Source organism: Xyrauchen texanus, chromosome 2, assembly GCF_025860055.1.
Source record: "Xyrauchen texanus isolate HMW12.3.18 chromosome 2, RBS_HiC_50CHRs, whole genome shotgun sequence".
Lineage (NCBI taxonomy): Eukaryota > Metazoa > Chordata > Actinopteri > Cypriniformes > Catostomidae > Xyrauchen > Xyrauchen texanus.
Window position 1 is genome coordinate 39,871,706 of NC_068277.1, and position 16,514 is coordinate 39,888,219.

At 37.1% G+C, this 16,514-nt stretch overlaps 1 protein-coding gene across 1 annotated transcript; it reads right to left on the reverse strand.

Moving 5' to 3' along the window:
- Positions 1 to 4,319: 4,319 nt before the first annotated feature.
- Positions 4,320 to 7,164, reverse strand: LOC127661513 (homeobox protein engrailed-2a). The gene is made up of 2 exons (XM_052152252.1): positions 6,378 to 7,164; positions 4,320 to 4,679 (listed from the first exon to the last, which is right to left on the reverse strand). Exons 1-2 carry the CDS (start codon positions 6,838 to 6,840, stop codon positions 4,363 to 4,365), a joined length of 780 nt encoding a protein of 259 aa, XP_052008212.1. The 5' UTR covers positions 6,841 to 7,164; the 3' UTR covers positions 4,320 to 4,362.
- Positions 7,165 to 16,514: the final 9,350 nt, after the last annotated feature.

Sequence of the window (16,514 nt, forward strand, 5' to 3'; positions counted from 1 at the left end):
GGTCTGGCCATCCAAGGGCCTGGTGTGAAATCGGCCTGATGTCATTCCTATTGTCCTCCATTTGCATCCCTTACTACTTTAAGGATGTTTCCGAACCTTGCAGGCGTATTCCTCGCTGGTCCATAGGAAGCGTTTGGAAAACTCTAGGCAGGGAAGGGAATCTCAGTGGGGGGGCGGGAGGGGAATCTCAGTCTTTTGTATGGAAAGCAGATGAGTAGACATCCATATTCTAATACTTTCCCTCAAGCTTTACTCTTGTTTAAATGGTATCATGGCTTTCAGAAGATTCAGACAAAGTTGAAGATTTTTAGACTAAATTTTTTCACAATATGTTTGTTGGGAAAGTCTAAATGAATTCATAAAAGTGCTCTGTAATGACCAGAAAAGCATAATCTTAAAGATGATGATTCATAGATACAGTAATGTAAAAAAATTATCACAGACAATAATATCAGTATCCTAGACCTTTCTATCTTGCATTGTTACGGTGCTGAAAATGTGTACTTAAACTACCTTATGAGATTCAACTTTATTTTATGTATTTTTTAGTGGGGGGGTAATGTGGGTGCAATATAGAGAGAGTAAAAGGGGGAGTGGGAAGGATTGGGGTCTGCTTCTTGCAGAGGAAATAAGCCACCTGCAGCCATGACAGGAGGTTTTGACCTTCTTTGGGGTATTTTTCTCCCTCTCTCTCTCTCTAAATCTCTGTCTGCCTCTCTCATTACTTTGCACACAAACACACATACTTTTGGTCTATAGAAAGAGGCCAGTCAGGAACCTCTCCCCGCAACCAGGGCATCACTTCCTCATACAAGTGGTGCTAGAAAGAAATGTATATGAGGCTTTGTCATTGAGCAGGTCAGTGCATGGGAAATGCCAGTTGTCTGTACACCCCTTCACTTTCCCCAGAGGACAGGTAGACTAGATTCTATTTGATTTTTTTACCTAAAGATAATTTCCCATGTTGTAAAGTCAAGTTATTTTTTTGAGTGATGTGCATAACTGATACCAATCAAGAGGACATCTGTTGAGAGTTTTAATAATAGGATGTCATTTAGTTTGAGTCTGGTTGGCTTGATGAGCTTTCCAAAAGGCAACAGTTTTACATATCATAGGAAACTGAAAGTTTGTTATAGCTAACTTTGTCTGTTTATAGAAAAAACGAAATTTGCTTCTTGTATTAAAACACTTTATATGTATAAATAAATGTTGACCTGTTAATGTTGTAGTCATTGTATTAGATTACCTGTAATATTTGTTTGAAGTTTGTTGTGATAAGTTTTACCCCAAGTACATCTTACCAGATTTGACATGCCTAATTTGAACTGTTATTCGTATTTTGTCTTTTTCTGCAAAAAGCCAAGTGTTAGTAATGTGTAATTCTTTTGATCAAAGTTTACAGTAATTAGGCTAAATACGGAAGACCGACCAAGGTTATTTCGCGATTATATATTTTTTTAGGCAGTAAAGTTTATGATTGTGTCCTTTGATGATCTAAATAATTCTATGTGATAATGAATTGATTTTATGAATTTTATTGAACATTGTAAGCAGAAAAAGGATTAAGTTTGACACTTTATTCTGTTTCAAAAGTTAACGCACATGATCTTTGGAGGGAAAAAACAAAGCCTTTTGGGCGGGTATTTTAAATAAAATTAACAAAGAAATCACTGTTGGTTAATTCGTTTATATATATATATATATATATATATTTATTTATTTTTTTTAACTGTCGTCAGTGTTCTTCAGTGGCTAATCTTACAGGAATGAAGAAAGGCCGTTTTTCTTTTATTCTTATTTATTTATTTATTTTGTACGTTCCAAAAATTTTACTATATGTTACTTTCAATGTTTAGGCTGTCAACTATTAATTATAATTTGCATGTTAATTTCTGCTTATTTGGGACTTCGCCTATATTTGTTTTATTCCAACTGAAGTTCCTAACAAAAGGGATCCCGAACAAATAAGTTCAATTTAACCCGCTTTGTGCCCGAACATTGGTCCTCATATGTGGATAATTCGTTAATAGGTTCAATTTTGTTATTAGAAATAGTCCTATAATGATACAGGTATTTTTACAGGTACGAATGACTGTGAGCTGTACACTATGGTGTGAAAACTTACATTTCTGTAAGTTGCTAGCAAACATAAGCATATATTAAAATTGTCATATTGATATTCCTGAAACATATGGAAACGATATAGTTGCTGAGTCTAGTCAGTTACGGTTAAAAGCATTTAACTGTGCAGCGCTTCTGTGATAATGACTTTATATTTCCAGTCCCAGTTAACCAAAATGAGCCTAATGAGATGATTCAAGAGTTGCACAAACACCCATATGGCTATGCGTTGTTTAGTGTTTATTATATAATATCTGATATCTACAGCCTCTCCTCAAACGCCTTGTTGGTGAGGGTGCACTACTCACTCCTGATTTGGTAATGCTTTGTGTGCCAGCGCCCTGACGTCACATCCGCTGGGCTCAGCTCCCATTTGATGAGAGGGTGGCACGTTCTTTTCAACCTGCCAGAGCCAGAGAAGGCTGCAGCGCGAGATCGTTATTTAACCTTTACGACAAAACAAAAAAGGTGGAAACTAATGAGGCATTGAAAATTGTTATTCTTTTTGTTTATTTAATTCTTATCAAGATTTCAGGAGGCAGTTAATTACACAATTAATACGTACGTGATACAAATTATTTACACATGTAACAAAGAGTACTTGTAAACACAAAATAAAAATAGCATTGTATTACACATCTTTTGTCATTTTAGCTTTCAACATAGCTTTTATAGATAGATCTCCGCTGATAAGTAAATTCATTAAGTCGTATACCAGATAGAAGGCCATATTTCATAGATATGCTCATATGCAATTAAACTAACACTGGTTATCTGATTCGGCACAGTTCTATGTTATTAAGTTCGCACTTGAACTTGTAAGGCAAAGTGTGTTAAGTTTGGTGGCTTTATGTCACACACTCTTTTCAGATATAAAACAAATAAGATAAAAAAAAAAAAATGTAAAAACTCCACAATTTGGTATATGGATATACAGTCTGCAACTTAAATCTCGATCATTCTTTTTTAAACTTTTCTTAACACGCGTGAATATGCCCTAATATGACAATTTGCAGCTTTCATGCAAATGCCCCAATACTGCTTCATTCACATAAAGAATTATTGCAATATAAATAAGCAAATGTAACACTTTAGAAATCTACTCTCACATAAAAAGCAACACCGGTCATTGGATAAAGTTTTTCCTTAATATAATCTATATAAATACATAACAAATATGAAGTCAACAATAAAACAGTATTTTAACATCTGTAATACAGTAAACAGCTGGTTTCATTTTTTATCTGATGGTTGTGTGTGTTTATATATAGCTGTATATTTATATATTTATTTATATTTATGTTGTGGCGCTTACCCTGACTATTGTCAGAAGAGTATATCACTGTCAGTATGCTACACGTTTATAGGCAGCATTGAAATGATTCAAACATACTTTGCTACAAAAGATGATTGTATTGCTCTTTTATAAAAACTATGTATGCGATTTAAGACGCTTCGGTACATGTATTTATTTAGCGCGCCTGGTTGAAATGCTTTGACCAGGAAATGAAGGTTAATCCATTGTTATTACGCATGTTATTGGCTATTACAACTATATGTAAAGCACAGTAAAAGAAGTTCTTGCGATCTGAGTAGTCCATCGCGATTCTTTTTTCAAACTCTTTAATTGTAATTATGCAGGCAAAGACTTTATACTTATTTACAATAAAAATGAACAGTTTTTAAAAATGATATTCTGAGATCCGAGGAATGCTGCGTAGGCTACATTTTGTATCAAATGAATATCAAATCAAATAAAACGACATAGGTGGAAATAAAACGACTCTTATGCAATTGATACTATTCACAGTTGCCTTGATGCAGCAGAAAGACTCTTTGGACTTAAGCAAGATTTTCGCATTTTTTTCACATGTTGATCTAAACGTCAGTTGCGCTAACGCTCATTTGACGCTTTGTTCTTCTAGTGATGGCATGAAAAATAACGCGCAATAGAAACGCTTGTTTCTCAAAAGAGACACTCTGCCCAGTGCAAAGAAACGGCACCAATATAGCCTATGTTTTTGAAATAATTTGACCGTTATTTCATAGGAGAATTCAATAAATGTATTTTCGACCTAATTCAATATAGCCTATATTTAACTTCAGTAATGCTGGTATATTTATTCACTGGCCCTTTATTCTTTTAAACTTAGTCTTATTGCATTGTAAATATAACCTTGTACCACCCCAACCCCACCCCTCCATCACCACCACCTTTCACCCCTCCCAGCTTTCTCTATCTCAGTCACTGTCTGATTGTTCGTCCTTTGACGTCGTGCTGTGGTTGTACAGTCCCTGCGCCATCAGGTGCAATGCCAGAGAGTTCTTGTTGCCGTTGGCTTTTTTGATTTTGGCCCTCTTGTTCTGGAACCAGATTTTGATCTGGGATTCATTGAGGCCGAGCTCCTGCGCCAGACTCTGCCGTCGCTGCTCGGTCAGGTAGCGGTTGGTCTGGAACTCGGCCTTGAGTCTCTGAAGCTGCTCCGCCGTGAAGGCCGTGCGTGGTCGTTTGTCCTCTTTACTGTCGTTTTTCTTCTTTGGTTTACGAGATCTGGGACCTGCGTGTGTGGATAAAATAACACAGAAATTATACGTTTGAGAACGAAGCAAGAAAACGAAGAAAAAACAGACCTAAGTGTAATCTGTTTATGTTCTTGCAGGGTCTGGAGTATAGGGGTGTAGCGTGTTCTTAACCAAATGTTATTAGGTGTCCTTTATTTATTTATTATTTTGCGTCACATTTGGGTGTGAACAGTATACTATCTCTCTCTCTCTCTCTCTCTCTCTCTCTCTCTCTCTCTCTCTCTTGCACAGTGGAGGCTACATTAATAGGTAATGCGGGAAACCTCAGAGATGAAGCAGAATATTGATGAGGGATTCTCGGCTAGCTCCAATTTGGACATTTCTTGGTTAAAATCCCTTTCAAGCCGTGAAATAGCATGGCTATGGTTGTATAGCGAGCACAGTTGCTAACCATTGTCTGTTTAAAGCTGTAGAAATAGTTAGAGCACTCTTAACAAATAAACTCAACAGAAAATCGCTTTACTACGATGAAAAACGAAGACACTTTCTAATCTTTGCTCTATGATTTCATAAATATTTGGCTACAAAAAAAGTCACCATACCGTTAACATTACGAAAAGACGTTGACTTGAAAAGAACGTCAAAGTTGAATAGTGGTGACTATTAGCTCACAATATTGGAAATGGAAAGATTGGTTAAAAGAAAATAGGCTATGCTAATCATCGTATGAAATACAGTCTCTCGCGTATATGTGGACTGTCAATCGGGGCACTCCACTAGTTCAACCAATTGACCATTTGCAAGATGGGGAATGGTGTGCCAAAAACGGATCCAAATATTTCCGATTGGAAGCCTGCATTAAAACTTTGGTTGTGCAAGATTCCCACCAACACCTTTAGCCTATTATTATTTTTTTTTTTTTTAACATAGCAAATTACTGCTTTTGTTATGCACATGCACATTTACTCTTATTAAATATTAGTTGATTTCCAGTGTGAAACAATGCAGTTTTACTTAAATACACGAGGTAGGCTATGCAATGTAGGGTACTTTAACACAGAAACCATGATGGGCAACTGCTCGGGATATCGTAGATACGAGGCCTGCTCCTTTGTCAAAAATATGCTAATGAAATATCAACAAAGACGGAAGGCTTGGAGGGCAAAAGCTTTCATTTACAACCATTCAGCGTGTAAATGGCGTTTGTATGAAAAAAAATCGCTCTTCTTTATGAAACTAGAACCATTTCGACTCTATTCTACTCGAATATATCTCTTCTCAAAACAACAAAAACTACTTTATCTTTGGGTTATAAACCAAAAGCCATGGAATGGATTGGTCATTAAAGACATTTAAAATATCCAAACCATTACTTTGAACCCATACGCGTCGGTCGGATTTACGTACATTTTGTTAAAGCACTTTTGTGCTTTTCAGAACATTTTAAAAGACAACATAAGCTTGTGTTTTGTCGTTTTCGGACCTTTGTTTTGTTTATATATTATAATCCTATCTTTGTTGTTTCAGTGTAAGTGTTCAAAATACGTCAGAGTTTAATTTGTTTTGTGAATTGTTCATATGTTCAGACTTTGGCGCTTTATTTTTCAACTTAAAAATGTCAATGTCCTATATACATTTGGGATATACGTGATAAAAAAAATCGTATAGTGCTTTTGCATAAATTTAACACAAGATGTCCTGGCGCATGGTGCAAGAACATAAGGAAAGCCTACCTGACGATGGCCTGTCCGAGTACCGTGTGCAGTAAACCCAAGCGGGCCACAGCATAGGCTGGGCAGTCTGTCCGTTTGAATTGGCCTGTGAAGTATCCGTTTCTGAACCAAGGCACTGATCCACATTCTCCCCACGAGGCTTCAAGGGCTCTTGGCTCACTATCTCTGGCTTCTTTCCTTCGCTGCTCGTATGCGTTGTGGAACTTCCCTCTGCTGGTACTGTACTTCCCACCTGTCCCGTGCTAGGACCCGTAGGGCTGTGATTGCTTTCATCGCGCGTGATGTTTGCGTCTTTCTTACGGCCAAAGTCCGGTCGCAGGATGTTGTCGATGAAAAAGTTGGTGATTCGGTGCGGGAGCTGCAGGTTCCCCGGAGCTTGCAGAAGGGGTCTTATGGCACTGTTGGACTCGTCCGCGGCTCCTCGCTGTACCGCGTCTCTTGCGCTCTGCTCATTCTCATCCATGCTGGGAAACACTTTCCACTCTCCGTCCTTAACCCTTTATCGCTCTCCCGCACCCCACTCCACGGGCGACTCCGTCCACTTTGTTCACCTCAGTAAAAATTTTAAACTGACTAAGAAAATTTGTCAATGAGTTTGGGGAACAATAAACAGCCTTTGCGCACCGTGGTCACAAAGGGAAAACATAGTTTCGCTTTGCGGTTCCAATGACGGTATGAACTCTATTTTAGGTGGATGATCAGTAACTTGCCCGTTTGGTGCTATTCGTTTCCTGCGCAATGCAATTATCGGGCTTCAGTTTCTCTGAGGACAGAGAAGTGGGGCTCCTTACTGCTCCTGAAATACTTTCACTCCGGATTTTTGTTCTTATTTCTAATACGAGCCCCCAGTGACGTTACAATCCAGTAAAATCGACACGTGCCTCTGACCAATAGATTAGTTTAGAGCAAGTCACATGACCCTGATTCGAGAGTAACAGACAACGCTCATCCTTGCGCTTTTAAAGACACAGTGCTTCACCAAAATACTAATTCAGGCAGTGCCAAAAACGCAGCCTGCATACTGAATACATTAGATTTTTTTAAATAAATAATAATAAATAAATAAGTGCGGTAAATATTCGCCCTTACGATACAATTGTAACATAATTGACTTTTTTTACGTTTTTATATATATATATATATATATATATATATATATATATATTTTACTTGATTTAAAAACGTAAAAAAGTAAATTATGTTACAATTGTATCAATGAGTTTGGTGATGTGAAAGTTTACAACGGTGTGGAGTTTACAACGGTGATGTGAAAAATTTAAATAGACCCTTTATATATATATATATATATATATATATATATATATATATATATATATATATATATATATATATATATATATATAAAGGGTCTATTTAAATTTTTCACATCACCGTTTTGGTGCATTGTGTAAAGACCGGTAGACCAATGTTTTATGATTTGCGCCAAGCTAGAATGAGTGAGAGAGAAATGGTTTCCGCACTGGAGTTCATGTTTCCAAATTATACTAACAGATCATGATTCATGAAAGAACTATTATGCTCTGTAAATGCTTGAAATATAAGCTAGGCCTACTCCATATATAGAACTGTGGTAGCTATATAAATGTCATGGTGTTATTCAATAACATAGATTAGTAATTCACATCGACATGCTGTATATCTATATTATGACAGCACATAGCGCGTTCTTGTTACAGAATCATACATATAGGCTACCCTAACTATATATGGATACACTGTAGGGCCGAAGCTAGTGGGGTGAAAGGTGGTAATGATTCTAGGGGCCTACATGTCCAGGAGGGCCCCACAACAAATTCTAAACTGTAATTTTTAAAAGGAAAGGGGGCCTGACCAATATAGAGTCAGAGGGGACTCATAATACCTTGCTATGGGCATGACTGTACGCACTACAAATAAAAAGATACAAAGGGGGACAGAGAGGGAATTCTTAATTGTTTGGATGATAGTGTTGATTGGATGCTCATTGCTGACTCTTTAATAAGAGCCTGAAGTCTCAAAAATATTATGGGCGCCAAAGATGAAGCTTTGAGGGACTTATCTATCACTTGTCTATAAGTCTTAACCATCTAAACCACAGCCCATGCAAGCACCGTGGCAACGACAAAACCTTTTATTACAGATACGGTTACTGTGACGCATTTGCCAAGCAGGTAAACCACATAACGGTAAATCCATAAAATGTCATAATCTGTGCTATTCTGATGGTCAGTTCTCTTTGTTTTCTATGCATTAATGCAGCCCTGTGAAGTTATAGTTATAATAAACGCCTCGGCCTAATAGGAGCACATAGGCTACACTGACAAAGTCGTTACCGACAATCGATTCTATGATAATAATTGGTCTTTGACGTTTATGGTGTATCATAATCAACAATAATGTCAATGTTTGTTCAGTAGATCTGATTAAGATCTTTGACACTTCTATAGCCGGTAACATCTGCAAGGCATCACGCACGTTGTTGTTGTCAAACTGAATGGTTAGTCTTGCATTGTGTTTACTGTTTTTTTGACTGCAGCACAATAGCAGAAATTATATTGTTGCACAGTCATGCTGTTGTCAAGGAATGGCTTATGTTGTGATAGAGATTTAGTCATTTTGTTTTAATTAGCTACATTCATATTGACCTATTGTTGCTTGATGTAGGCTAGATCCCTCAACAACAAGCATTTCGAATAGTCCATAGCGGGACAGCTTGTGCCCTGTTACCGGTCTTTTCAAGGGTGGAAATAAGATCTTCAAGGATGCTTTGGCTATAATGACATAAGGCTTTATCCTGCAGCAATTTTTAATCACCCGCAGAATATTCACCGACTCCATGCGCGAAATGGATGAAAGACAATGGACAGATCGCAAGCGCCGAAGTCTACCCTCTAACCCAACCTCTCTTTTATAACACACAGAGCTCAAACGTTCGCCATGGTTTAGACTGTAATTGAGCTCGCGCGTGCATTTTACGCCGTTATTCCTTTCTTACACGCAAAATAAATGAAGTAATTATCGAACGTGCATATGTCAATCTTACCAGCATTATAACCCTGATAGCATACGTATATCAACCAGACGTCTATTTGATGTGTGGGTTTACATCTGGAAGACGTTTTATTTATTTATTTATTTAGCTATTCAGTTTAAGTTGTGTGCTCATCTCCAATACGTCTGTAAGACGTAGCCTATGTCAATAAGTATGTATCGGATGTTTTCAGCAGATGTATTTGAGACGTTTATGATTTAAGAATGTTTGTAAATCTGATCTTTTAAAGATGTTAATCTGAAATGAATTAGATTGTGATGCTTTCCAGATGAAAAGATCTAAAACGGACATCTCGGAGTTGTAGCTACGTCTGCTATCTAGGAATGATCGTAAGAGTCAGCATTTAGGTGATTAAAATACTTTTACTGTAGGCCTATACCAATGTAACAGATCAGTGTTATTACCGATGCTATAAATGAACCACCCTCTTCCCTAACCCCCACCCTTGCTGCTTCTTCCTCTTCTGTTCGTAGGCTATGATGATTTCACTCCACCTCCCCGTCACAACAAAACACAGGTTAAGCGATAATGTAAACATAGCCTATGCTACAGCAAACCGTCGTCTCTGATAGCTTACAGCTAATAAAGGCAATAAATAGCGTATTTTTATATAAATCCCGAGTAGCCTATTTAACTTTCGTGTGCCCTGAAAGGGTTTCGTTCCTCAAGGAATCCAAGTGTTTCATATCACGTTCATTTCACGAGCAACTCCTTTTAGGCCAAGTTCTATCATGCAGCCATAACTGCACTAACACTAATGAAAGTCTCTGAATGGGGTTAGGGCCATGGGTTGAGTTTTTGATTTGCCTGGATATGACATCAGTCCCTCTTTTGTGTTGCTGTGTTATCTAAGCATGTTGACGTGCGCTTTCTGTCTGTGTGTTGGCGTTCACTTGCATACATACCATGGGTGACATTTCATTTACTTCACCTTATTCATCAAAGATGCATTTCACAGCACTGTGATCCCCACAGACAAAAAACAAACAAACATTTCCTGCGTACAAAAAGGACGTTTCTTCTTAGAATTAAAAAAGAAATGAATAAGCTAAACATTTATAACGAATATAATTGGCTTTAAGTAACAGAGGCTATATACATTATCTTAAAGAAATGACATGGGCAGTCTATTAATTTGGCGCTCAATTTTGATTGTTTGTAAACCCTGAGGCAGATATTTTCGCTGTGCATGGGTTTTCTTTACTGAGGTTAAGCCATGACTTTTTTTTTTTTTTTTTTTTTTTGGGTAGCTAATCGACAGCTATCTCTTTTTGCGTTGTTATATTGTTTAAAATAACCCTTGGTGATAATTTGGAGATCCTGCGAAGTGGTTTATTCGTGTTTTCATCATTATGATCTTCATTTTGATATTATTATAACTGCCGTGTTTGCTGTTGTTGAAACGAAGGTTGTCCTAATAGGTTTTTTTTTATTTAATTGCCTATATGCCTAATTAAGTTTCATACAGGCGTAGTGCAAGACATGGTCCCTATTCCTTTGGTATATAGACGAATTAAAATATCTATTTGGAAGGTCCATAACAACTATTATGTTATTTAAATTGGATAAATGGAAGACGTATTTGTAAATAGTTTCAAAACATAATGGAAAATCTTCTCTTGGTTATGCAAAATGAATATTTAGTATTTTCATGTTTGAAACCGAAAGTAAAATATAAATATTGATCACACAAAACCTGTCAAATGTGCTAGCAAGAGGTGGTGGCTGCTTGGGCGTAGGTAATTTAAATTATTCTGCATAATTCATGCAAAAATGTTAATTCTTGCAAATGCAAATACAGATTCAGATGGAATACAGGTACACATCACAATTACACTCTAGTAGAAATGCTACGGGTTTTGTTGTCCTCCCGAGTGCCATCGAACAACCAGACAAACAAAATGGTCTTCCACAGTCCAGTGCTTGGTCTTTTTGCAAAATGTATTTTAGCTAAAGAAATCAAAACACCAACAAGTGCAAATATAGTTACAGGAGATGCTTGAAATTACTGGTTCTACAAAATCTCATAAAGTTCCTTTATCAATGATGCAACCAGCACACACTGTAAACCCCAATGCTCAAATGGGTTAATTGTATTGATTAGGGAAAAATCAATAATTCAAATTAGTTCAAGTAAATTAATCTGGATGAGTATTTAGAACTTTCTCTTCCATTTGAGTTCACGAAATTGACACCTTTTAAGTAACCTGAACTGTTTTATTGTTTTGAGTTTAATTTAATTATATAGATAGATATTATTATGTTTTTTGTGGTAAACTCAAATTGGGCAGGGTATTTCTTGTTCCCAGGGAGTCTAGGGAAAGTAAATGATAAAACTGAGTGTTATTTTATGTATTTTTGCAACATGAATGCAAAGAGGGAAACTTGTTAGCATTTACTGTTTTGTTATGTTGCCATTTAGAAGAGTTTCTGTTATGTTAGGATTTTGGGGTTACCATTAAAGTGAAGAGTGGAGCTTGAACTTAGGTTGAGGACCGATACCAAATGTGTACCTTACGTACTGCTTTATCCATTTTAGTCAAGTCACTAGGCAAACTTAACTTGGGTCAATAAAGTGATGGAAATAAATGGAAAATGGGGAAAAAAATCTGTCGGTTTACTCAAAAAGTTAAGTGCCGTCAAACAGTGTGAGTTAGCTTACTCAATTTTTCAAATTAAGAGTAATTATCATGCATAAGTAGTACAAAACGGACCGTTCCTTTGTAAATTATTACCTCAACATTTTTAACTTATTTGGGTTTACAGTGCAGTTTTATTTGAATGGATGCCATGTTCCAGTTAGGTTTAAGACGCCTAGTGTTTGACCCTCGTTGTGTTGTCTTCGGGTTCTCTTGAGGTCTAACACGTCATAGTTTATGCCATTGGCGCTTAGTCACTACAATAGGTGCTGACGCGCTGAGTCCATTTGTGAATGGACGCGCTAGAGTATGCGCGCGCGCGAGTGAGCCTCAGCGATCATAGTGCTTAACGCCCAATATAAAGGAGAACACACCCCCCTCAACTCTCTCCCTGTCTTTGTGATATGAGTCCTCCTGACACCATGCAGTGTTCCAGCAGCCAACTACACCAATCAACTACATCTGCGATAACAGACACACGAGGACAGTTATTTTCAAAATGACACCCAAATATATTTTTATCCCAAAGAACTTGTAAAAAATGTTCAGTTTGAATAATATCTAGTGTCGTGTATTAGGCTACCTCATACGTGAAAGATGCAAATGACCGCCAATAAATGAATTTGGCAATATCCATAATCCGCCACCCAATATTGTGTCTGTTTTGAAGTGAAACCAATACCTCTGTGGGTATTGGTCTAAATGCCTGACTGATGCTGCTTGTTTTAAGTCCAGATTCCTCCATCAAAGCCAGAGAACTGTCGGGGTCCGGGTCTTAGCAGAGTGGACACTTTGAAAACGCTGGGAGGATATATCGTTGATAGGTTTAAATGCCCTTAATTCTAAAGCGTCTGATCGTCCTGGCGTAAATAAGTCTCCTTTCAGTCGACATAGTCTTGCTGTCCCTGACCCACCGTGCATGCGGCGTCCTCCACAAACCTAATTAAGGCTCTTTAGATGGGATCAAGCTAATTGAATGTTGCTCCCATCTTGAGACCCTTTTTTTTTTTTTTTGGAGAAAATGGCTTCATTGACAGTGAAAGCTTTAGCCATGTATCGCTCTTCAAGCATCACACTTCGAATATTTCAGTGAACCAGAGTGACAAAATGTTTTTTCGTGGTTCAGTGGAGCTTTTTTTCCAACTTTAAAGTAAAACAATAAACAATTATAGGCCTAGAGAGAGAGAGAGAGAGAGAGAGAGAGAGCCTTGTAAATGCAAGACATTCAAAGTGCCACAGGTGCATTTCACAAATACCAAGCTTTTTCTCACCGTGAAAACTCGCATTTAGAGTGCTTCTCAGACACGCCAGTCCAAATTATATTTCATTAACATCACGGATCAAACGCATTTTTCTCAGATTGGTTTGTGCTGCAGTTGTCAGTAACTTTTGCGAAAGTGAAAAAAAAAAAACCTTATCTAATTCTTCCAACACTGTTACGACATGTTCGTTGACGGTCTTCTTGTATGTGTGTGTGTGTGTGTAATATATATATATATAAGACTAAATATTGTCTTTGATGTGGAATCATATTATAAACGTGAATGCGTTTTCTTGCCTTTTGGGGTTCAAATGTTAAATGTGAAAGCAATACTAATTTTATGGTTTGTAATAACCGCGTATGAATGATCTTGGTCATTCAAACAAGGTGATCGGATTTTCATTGAAGTGTTGTAGAAGTGATACTTTTATTTAATTGCCAAATTAAACTTTTTTTTTTCTCAAGTAAATATTTAAAATTTGAATTGTTTATCTCATAGTGTAAACATTACTGATGGCGTTAATTTAACAATAATCATTTATTCAAGATTTATTTTGAGATCATTTGGCTATTCCCAGGCCAGCAATATAACATTGGGACAATAATTCGTTAATAGGTTAATCCCATGAGTTCCTGTTCTCATGTCCAGTTTCTTCGAAGAGACCAACATATTTTACCTATGTAAAGATAATATTTATCTGTCGTTGTAAAGAATTAATCTTTCTTCTTTTTTTATTTTCTTTAATTTATTTTCTAATTGTCAGTCAGCAAAAATAATTACACTTGTTTAAAAAACTAATTAATCATGTATATTATATTAAATGCAATCAAGTTAAATAACATTTAAAAAGCCATTACAAAATTGTAGAATTAGTGGTCACTTTATTTTACAGTGTCCAGTGTTGTTGTACATGACACATAACGACTAACAGTTAATTGTGCTTAATTGCAAACAACTAACCCTAAATCAAACCCTAACCATAAACTTAAAGTACATGTTGTTGGTTAATATTACCCTGTACTTACGTGTAATTACACTGTAACAAGAACACTAACATAAAGTGTAATAAGCTTTCATTTGAGGTTACACGCCCAGTTTATTAAGTCCAAACAAATTTTTTAGATATGACAACAGAGATGTATGTACAAGACATTCAAATATTTATGTTTCAGCACCGAATATAACTAATAATGTATTTTTTAATATGCACGGTGAATGACTTCTGGGAATGTTCGTCCCTCTCTAAATATGTATTTATGTTTAACGGCCAGAACACCAGCGAATATGAGGGCAATTAGACCCTTCACGTTTTTGGACGTCTTACTTGTGACAATTAGTAATAAAAACCACGTGATTGCTATACCCGTCAATAGGGTTAAGGGGTTTACGTCCCTGTCAACCAAAAAACAAACAAACAGAGGAAAGTGTGAGCAGAGGTGAGCGTTATGAGTGGGCATTATGAGTGAGCGTTATGAGTGGGCATTATGAGTGAGCGTTATGAGTGGGCATTATGAGTGAGCGTTATGAGTGGGCATTATGAGTGAGCGTTATGAGTGGGCATGAGCAATACAGGACCCAAAGAAAATCAGCTTCCATAAGATGCAGGCACGTCCCTGAAAACTTCCAACTATAAGGAAATTACATTAGACAGCTCATGGTCCAAATGGTGGTAGGCTATCCTGGTTGCTTCTCGGGTGTTTAGATGCCTTGAATTCCGTCGGCACCTGTCTCGCGCGCTTGTGATTGTTCACGACCCTCGGGACAAGTGTGGCGCGTGACATGTGCACAGTAAATATTTGTCTCCAAACTCTTTGCCCACCTAATCGCTACTGTACACTTGTTGCTTCAATCACTTTAGTGTGGCATAACGTTTTGTAAAGTGAGTAATTAACTCATTTGCCATTTCATTTTGTCAAAATTATAACTGTGCATAAGAGTTTGAGAATGATTGAAAACAAGCATCAAAGAAAAAGAAGCTGAAGTTATACAACTGGCGTTATAGGCAGCAAGATGTGAACATTTAGGTGTACCTATTTTTCGTTGATTTGTGGGTCTGTTTTTTGGGTATGGCTGTGCAAATGGGGAAAGTAAATGGGCTTGGATTTCCTTCTTGTGTTGCGTAGGTAATCAGATTTTGAGATTAAGCATATAAATAGAGAAAATAGTGTTTTGTTACAGAGGCTGATTCCATGTGTCCACCTTTAACCTAACCCTTATGTCTAAGATATTTCTTTTGACCACAGCTGAGAGCGCTTCCAATCCAGCTGAAAAAGGCCTTTTATCAGTTGCCAATCATGGTAATAAAAAAAACACATGCGGTCAAAGGTCCAACACAGTCTCATGAAAATGTGTACATTTTTGAGGAGTTGGATATTTCATATGATTTCATACCAGTTCGTTCTTTGTATGGTTTCATCACATGCAAATACCCAGATGTCTAATGCAGAAGTAAGCCTGAGTTCTGGGCATGAGGTGTTAAGGACATGCTTATTAATATTATGCCCTTACCCAAACCTTATCTAAACCTAACCGATCAGTAGAGTGTGTAAACATAAATTATTCGTACGAATTCATACAAGTGCAGTCAAACATATCATACGAATTAGCCTAATTTAGAAAAGTCGTATAAATCCTTACGATTTCGCCATAAGAGTGTGTAGTAACGTCTTTGAATGTTTCTTTCGATTAACCTTAAAGTTTTAAATGCAGACTTGATTTCTACCTCAGACATTTCAGGGTAAGTCGAATGGTTTTTACCCCTGTGTCCCTTCCAGTGCCCCTCTTAGAAAGTTTTAGTCCTCTTTTGTGTGTCTGCACTCGACCAGAACCCGCTCCATCCACAGCTGCTCTCCTGCTTTGTGATGGGGAATGCGACATTTCACCGATTCACACACGAATCTTTTATCTTCACTTTTCTCCATTCCTTCGTTCAATTTAAAAATATTCTCAACCGGCTACTGTTGTATATTTTGACAGTGAAGTGTTTCAAGACATTTGAATTCAAAGAAAAATACATACTGTTTTCACTATCAAATTTAAATTCGAATTCGGAAGCAATGGGAGGTAAGTTATGCTTCCGTGGGTTAGAGAGGAACATTCTCACCGCCTGTTTTTAGTTGTCTACTCGCATGAAAGGTGAAAGTTCAATGCAATGTGGTGGAGAGTGGAATGGACACGGGTATGG

What these genes read in the sequence shown, in the direction of transcription:
- LOC127661513 (XM_052152252.1), bottom strand. Translation starts at nt 6,840, where the DNA reads ATGGATGAGAATGAGCAGAGCGCAAGAGACGCGGTACAGCGAGGAGCC. An exon ending in CTCGGACAGGCCATCGTCAG is followed by an intron (nt 4,680 to 6,377) that starts GTAGGCTTTCCT and finishes CCACACACGCAG; the next exon opens with GTCCCAGATCTCGTAAACCA.